The 8,069-nt window shown below is 40.3% G+C and overlaps 1 protein-coding gene across 1 annotated transcript; it reads left to right on the top strand.

Annotated features, from left to right (window-relative positions):
* The first annotated feature begins 319 nt into the window (after window positions 1-319).
* LOC135545623 (interleukin-1 beta) lies at window positions 320-3,486 on the top strand. Its single transcript, XM_064973374.1, has 6 exons — window positions 320-467; window positions 758-806; window positions 964-1,165; window positions 1,797-1,976; window positions 2,217-2,353; window positions 2,812-3,486. The coding sequence occupies exons 2-6, from the start codon at window positions 774-776 to the stop codon at window positions 3,040-3,042; spliced, it is 783 nt and encodes a 260-aa protein (XP_064829446.1). The 5' UTR covers window positions 320-467; window positions 758-773; the 3' UTR covers window positions 3,043-3,486.
* Window positions 3,487-8,069: the final 4,583 nt, after the last annotated feature.

Here is an 8,069-nt window from a genome sequence, read left to right as displayed (position 1 = left end):
CAGAACCCAAAATATAGCTGGTTTCACTACAATGTTTGTAAACAGAACATATAAACAAACACCATATAGCTTCAAAACATGGTTAAAACTGTATTTTTTTTAAATATCGCGGATGGTCAGTAATTGCATTCATAGCTCTGTCTCTGAATTTGAGAGTGGTTACATTTCTCCAGCCCCATCCCTCAGCTTTTTAATGAAATGGGCGGGAGGATGCTTTGTTTATCGTTTGAACTGCGGATTGTCCCTTTAAACAATACAATGTGCTCGCTGGTCTGGTAAAACCATCCCACTTCCTCCTGTGTGTAGAGGGAAATTCCCAGTGTGTGCCCAGGGTGTATATAGGACATACAGCTCAGAACATGTAGTCAGAAAACATTGGTTCAGAGAACAATTTAGGATTCACAAGAACTCAGGACTGAATACAAGACACTGCTACCTACCTACAAACTTCAAAACAGCTCATTAAGGTAAATTAACTTTATATTCTGTCTTTACTCATGTTTGCAATAATACTTCTACTGTATTGATGTCCATGTATTATACAGCTAATTGTGGTAGCATTATTTATTGCTATATAGTGTTAGTAATAACTCATATTTAAAATGTTTATTTAGACTGAACTGTATATGTATTTACTGTTAACATCAGATCTGAATGAGCTTTCAACTCTTCAGCATCTTTAAGCAACTGACTAAGCATGATGCCAATATATTATGGACAGGACAGAGCTTTACAAACTGATGCTTTTATTTTCCAGATCTAACTACACAGACATGGATTTTGAGTCAAACTACAGTTTAATAAAGGTGAGTCCCCAGCTCCTACAAGGACAAGACATACAGTTGGACATAAAATATTCAAATTTAATTATACAGGAGATGTTAAACCCCCCCCCAAAACAATTCTACACTGATACAACATATAATGTAATATTTCCTCTTCCCCTGTGTGTGTCCTGTGCAGAACACCTCTGAAAGCACAGCATGGAGCTCCAAGCTGCCTCAGGGTCTGGATCTGGAGGTATCCCATCACCCCATCACCATGCGCCACATTGCCAACCTCATCATCGCCATGGAGAGGTTAAAGGGTGGCGAGGGGGTTACCATGGGAACCGAGTTCAAGGACAAGGACCTGCTCAACTTCTTGCTGGAGAGTGCTGTGGAAGGTAGGGAGCAAGGTCAAAGACAATGGACTGGAGGAGCACCCTAAGGGGCTAGCCTGATCCCAGATCTGTTTGTACTGTTTGGTATGACAATGACCATAGGATTTGGCAAGACAGCACAAACAGATATGGGACCAGGCTACCCCTAAGGGGATTTCCAATGTGTACCACGACAATACCATTAGCTATCACCACTGGCCTATGTTCCAAACATCACACTATAGAATACCATTTAAAATGCATGCCCAACACATTGCTTCATTAAAAGTGGTATGCTACTGTAGTGTGGCTATCTTAACAGAGCCCATAGACCAGTAGGGATGGAATTAAATTATTATAATTTTTGACATTTAACCTTTATTTAACTCGGCAAGTCAGTTAAGAACAAATTGTTATTTAAAATGACGGCCTACACGGGCCAAACCTGGACGACGCTTGACCAATTGTGCGCCGCCCTATGGGACTCCCAATCACAGCCGGTTAAGATACAGCCTGGAATCGAACCAGGGTGTCTAGTGATGCCTCTAGCACGGAGATGCAGTGCCCAAGACCACTGTGCAACTCGGGAGCTCAATCAAGTGTATTCATACAACCATTCACTCATCTCCTACATCCTTTTCTCTCTTCTCACCAGAACATATAGTGTTGGAGTTGGAGTCGGCGCCCTCAGTGAGCAGGAGGGCAGCAGGGTTCAGCAGTACATCACAGTATGAGTGTAGCGTCACTGACTCTGAGAACAAGTGCTGGGTCCTGATGAATGAGGCTATGGAGCTGCACGCCATGATGCTCCAGGGAGGCAGCAGCTACCACAAAGGTATGTTAACAACTGAGGCTCAGTCCCAAATTTCAAGGATTTTGTGTAATATATCACAAGACATCTAGTGGCCCATTTGGGTACTTCAGATTATCACAGCTGTCTGTAATCATTTTTGGCCCTCTGTGTGGCCTTATCACATGCTAAATATATGAACTAATTAAATAAGATGATTTTAATTCACAGTTGAGTTCTGATGAATGATGCTGACTGACTCTCTTCTCCTCTCCTCTGTCCCAGTGCATTTGAACCTGTCTTCGTACGTCACGCCCGTCCCCATTGAGACTGAAGCCAGACCTGTAGCCCTAGGCATAAAGGGATCCAACCTCTACCTGTCCTGCTCCAAATCGGGAGGCAAGCCCACCCTGCACCTAGAGGTAAATGCCACAACTACTAAATGAATACTACTATTGAATGAAAACTACTACTGAATAAATAATACTAGAACTGAATAATAATAATAATAATGCATAATACTACGACTGAATAATATTATGACTGGATAAATACTACTGAGTTAATGCTACATACTACAAACAGAACTACATTTTGGGGAAAAGTGCCTAGAAAAATAGACCGTTCAGCCTTACAAATGGCACCCCATACTACTACATGTGGAATGTAGGAGATAGTTGCAGTGTAATTAAATAAGACTCGATAGCTAGGCCAGGGGTGGCCAACCCTGGTACTGGGGAGCCACAGTGTGGACAGGTTTTGTTCCATCAGCCACATCCTTAAACCATTAGCCAGAGAAACATTTATATTCACTCCTGGTGGTGACCTCTGACCTTTAATATTGAGTTGATAACCCCTGATCCTCTCTCTCTCTCCTCAGGAGGTTGCAGACAAGGAGCAGCTGAAGTCCATCAGCCAGCAGAGCGACATGGTGCGTTTCCTTTTCTACAGACGGAACACCGGGGTTGACATCAGTACCCTGGAGTCTGCCAGGTTCAGGAACTGGTTCATCAGCACGGACATGCAGCAGGACTACACCAAACCGGTGGACATGTGTCAGAAGGCAGCCCCCAACCGCCTTACCACCTTCACCATCCAGCGCCACAACTAAGATGGCCGCAAACACTGACACAACACCAGTCAGGCCAAGGCCTCCAATAGAGATCCTCTACAATTCATGTGATTCTATTGGGCCTCTGTGAACAGGACTGGGTTGCCTCTGTGGGTGCACGCACATCAACAGATTTAAGTGTATTGCTTGTAAGACACAAGAATTTCAAGAGGTTTAGAGTATGTACCGAGTACAGCATGTTACCATTGGGGTATATTGACGTAGTCAATATTGTAGTAAGCGCCCCTGATATAATCAAAATATGCTTAAAACGAAAACTAAGTCATTATTGTTCTACTATTTATTAATATATCTATAATTCAGTAATTTATACTTATTTATCAATGTATTTATTTGGCTCTGTTGATGTTGCACATATTCATTGATACATGCAAACATTTAAAATTCTTATGTGCTCTTTTTAATAAACATATTTAAATTGAATATATATTTCTCTCTCATGGTACTGTAATAACATGGTCATTGGGAGACCAAATACCAGAACCACAACACACCAATAAAAAATGTATATAAATGTATATAAATCATAGTTCCTCAATATGTTAATGAATTTTCTATAAATTCACAACTTTAGTAGGAGTACCCAGAGCCATATATTAAGAAAATGTTATATATGGCTATAGATATAGAACCATACTTATGGCTGCATTCCACAGCAAAGGCGATGTGACACAATAACCAATGAATGGTTGAGTGTTACATCATCGACTGACAAATTGCTATAAAAATAAAAACAACAACAACAAATCCAATAAAAACAAGTAGCAACTGGGAAATCTATGACTTCTGACTTCAGTGAATTCCAGAAAACTGGGAACCCTGAAAAACATTAGCCCCAACTGGGAAAAACTCGGAATTCCAAGTTGGAAACTGTCATCTTTCTAGAGTGCCAACATTCCGACTTGAAGAGCATGGAAGTCATGATTTGACCTTGTTTTCTCTCCAGATTTCCCAGTTGTCTTGAAAGCACCATAACAGGTCAGAGTCATATATTTAGAATTATGACACCTGGGAACTCTGAAAAATACAAGGTCAAATCATGACATCAGTGATCTTCAGGACAGAAAGTCGGAGTTCTAGAAAGAGGCCCGAGTTTCCGAGTTGGAATTCTGAGTTGGATGACCGTTCAAAACAATTTTTCACAGTCAGATCAAGTTGTTTTCCCAAATTCCAGTTGTCTTGAACACACTGACGTCTGATATTTCCAAGTTCCAGTTGTTTTTGAATGCTGCACTTGGCCAACTTTTAGAATGTTTAATATTGTTCTAATTCTAGACATTCAGTTAGAGGGCATTGTTTAGATATTCCCCATTAAATGTTCATGGGGAGTTAACATGGCTAACATAGAATGTTATAGCGTCATGTAAATCAGAAATCTGTATAAAATGAGGAGATGCTCATGTCTCCACCATAACAATGGAAGTCATTGTCCCAAAGGCGGGACGGTAAAAGACAAGGGGTGTGTTCATAAATTTACTCCGGAGTGCCAGAGTGCGCTCTAGGTGTTTGTAAATTCTGAGAGTTGTTAGGTTGTCCGTTCAAAAGATTGTTTCAAGTGTTTCAAGCGCACACTGGATGCTCTGTCCGAGGAGTAGAGCGTTCTGACCTCAACGACAGTCAAGCACCCAAGCTAACTAGCTAACATTGGTTAGCTACTTCCAGACACAAATGAGAAAACACCTCACTCTGACCATGGTTAGGCTATTTTCATGATATCCAGAGCTTTATTGACTGTAACTGTGTGACAAGTGGGCTCTGCAATACAACCCTCCCACTCTGTCTGCCGAATTCTTAAGACACACCCTCGTCCACTTACCCTCGCCTTATGCCCCTGGGGGAATCCTCGTCTCCATCTTAGGGGTCGGTCCAAATGTTTAGCCAAGAAAGGGAATTTTGCAACGTAAACCCATCAACCCTCATTTTAGTCGGCTTTGCGAGTGTACAATTATGTTCACCCCGGGCCTAAAACACCCAATAATTACATTTGTTACGACTGTACATCTGCTAAGAAAAGTCTGCGAAAACTTAAAAACAACATCCATGGATAATGGAACACTGTCACGTTTTGACCTTAGTTCCTAGTTTTGTCTTTGTTTATATGGTCAGGGCGTGAGTTGGGGTGGGCAGTCTGTTTTTCTATGTTTGGTTTCTGTGTTCGGCCTAGTATGGTTCTCAATCAGAGGCAGGTGTCGTTAGTTGTCTTTGATTGAGAATCATACTTAGGTAGCCTTTTTCCACCTGTGTTTTGTGGGTGTTTATTTTCTGTCTTTGTGTTACGTGTGTATGTCACCAGACAGGACTGTTTCGTTCGTTCATTTTGTATTGATTCAGTGTTTTCTTTAATTAAAATTATGAACACTTACCACGCTGCGTTTTGGTCCGATCCTTACTCCTCCTCAGACGAAGAGGTACACACAAGTGTAAGTAAAAACAAATGCAAATATGTTAGAAATTGTGCAACTAATGCACATGATGGCACAAACACGTCTCATAAAAAGTAGATATGATTTTTCCTTCAGCAGTTCCAGCTAGGTAGGCTCTCGTTAGTTAGCTAATTAATTTGCTAGCTATCATACAGTAGGAGCATTGTTAATAATGATATATTTAATAAGTAGACATGCACTCTTAATTGACTAGCACATATAAAGCAACCACAAGCTACCGGTGGCTGAAAACACAATCATCGTTGAATGAACGAGTGACGAATTAAAAAAATAATTTATTCCGCCCTTAACCTGAAAGTGTATACTAGTCAGACTTCATAATACGTCATCAGAAGTGTCCACTTAATTTGAGGGCTGAGGGGATAGGGTGTGTCTTTTAAGTGTTTGGACCGTATTCTTTGCTCTTGTTTTCCGTAATTAGATGTCGTCAGCGAATCTGGGCTCCAGTGTGTCCCGGGGATAAATACACCTTTCCCCCATACATTGAGGAGACTCTTCACACAGACACATTGTTGTTTTTGCTTGTGGCATTTTGGAGCTTCTTTGTGTTTTTGTTTTGGCACCCCTCATTATCACCATCTATGCATGTATCCACTCACTGGCACTACTGACTACACACACCATTGTTACTTGAATATAGTTTACGTTGTTTAATGTTTGTTATGTCTTTATCTCTGTGTTGTCTCCCTCATTGTTATGGGCTATGAGTCAGTGCAGTAACAGTGTCAGCTAACCACATCCAGAGCCATGTATTTAGAGCAGTAGCAACCTGGCATTTTGAGCCCCACATTTTAGCAAAAAAATACACTTTTTGTACTTTTTTAATCATTGAGTTACTGAAGTCGCATACAAACATTATCTCTTTTTGTCTTTCTTGAGTAAGGCAGCTCCAACATGCAGGTGTTTCAGCTTGCTCAGTGCTTTCTGTGGTGGTGGGGCAGCCAGTGGAAAATACGGAGCGTAGGGGTTGGTAATGTTCTCTAGTTGCGCAGTGATTGGCTCAGTGTTCTGTCACTCATGGAGACACTACATCGCTGCCAAATCTAATGGTAGGGCTCGAAAATTCAAGCTCCTTGGGTGCTGCCATAGAGTTACATTAGAAGTGTTCATCCAAGAAGGCTCAAAGTCATTGGCCACAGATAAAATGACATCAAATCACATTATGTCTACATTAGCTTTCATTGGACTGATCATGTCAACATCGTACTTTCAAAATCTTAGCTAGCAGTCATCATGAAATAAATAATAATATATATTGGTGCTAATCATCCATTGGACATAAACATTCCACAATAAGTTGTAAATTGCAAATTCAACAATGAGTGGTTTCGAAGGAATCAGTGGCTAACTGCAAGCATTGCAAAGCAATCACTAGCTTGCTATTCAGTGGAGTGGGTGTGGAGTTTCAAGTCTGTGTCTCTTTTCCAAGCTTAAAATTATAAACATTCAACATTGTACATGCTGTCAATCCAGCATGATTTCTGCCACACTCAAAACAACTTAACTCTGGGAAATCTGACATCCGTGAGTTCAAGACAACTGGGAACTCAGGAAAAAACGAGCTCCAACTGGGAAAATACGTTTTGAATGGTTATCCAACAACGGAATTGTAAGTCGGGACACTTTCTAGAGCTACGACCTGAAAATCATCATCATGATATGACCTTGTTTTTTTCATAGTTCCCAGTTGTCTTGAAAGCACCATAAATCCAAAAAATGACAGACTTTGGATTTGACTGCAGTGCCACCTTCCTGTTCAAGTTTATACATTTATAAATATTATAAATTGGGTCTTCTAGTAACTCCCAAAACTGTCTATCGAATTCAACTGACAGGCCATCAGGGCCAGGTGTTTTCCATTTTTTCATTGAATTCAGAGCCTCAAACTGAGTGGAAATCCGTTTTGAATTCACAAACTGAGTGGAAATCATCCTCAATCACAGGGAAATAATTCTGAATGTGGCAAATGTAGATTTCACAACCCTCTTCCTGAAATTGAGAGCTGTAAAGCTTTTCATAAAAGGAATTGACAAATGATGATATTGTAATGGGATCTTTGCAAAAAACATCGTTGATGTTGAGTCCAGTTATTGATTTTCTTTTGTAGTTTCTCTTTTCAAGTGCAAAAAAGTAACTTGTGTTTCTTTCACCCTCTTCAATCCATTTTGCACTTGAACTTACAAAGGCACCTTTGCCAGATCCGTGTAAAGCTGTTCTAAATCTAGTTGTAAAGATTTGAATACAGACTCCTCTTCTTCCGATAGAAAATCTTTCTTTAGAAAACTGTCAAGCTTCTTTAAGGTTCTTTAATTGCATCAGTTCTTTGGCGCGTTTAATGGCTACCACTCTGACTTTATATTTGAAAAATACCAATCTACTTCCATGACCCAAGTCTTTTCTTGCAAAAAATATCTTTAGCTAATGATTTTATGTTTTCAATGAGAGTATTATCTTTAAGAAGTGTGTTGTTTAATTTCCAGTATCCTCGAGTACCTTTTGATCTTTTGGTAGCTTGTAAATTCAGGGAAATCAAGTGATGATCAGAAAAGGGAGCCAACTGAT

The sequence above is a fragment of the Oncorhynchus masou genome, chromosome 1 (genome assembly GCF_036934945.1).
Source record: "Oncorhynchus masou masou isolate Uvic2021 chromosome 1, UVic_Omas_1.1, whole genome shotgun sequence".
NCBI classification, from domain to species: Eukaryota; Metazoa; Chordata; class Actinopteri; order Salmoniformes; family Salmonidae; genus Oncorhynchus; species Oncorhynchus masou.
The sequence above is the reverse complement of the archived record's forward strand: the minus strand, read 5'-3'. Positions and strand labels throughout refer to the sequence as shown.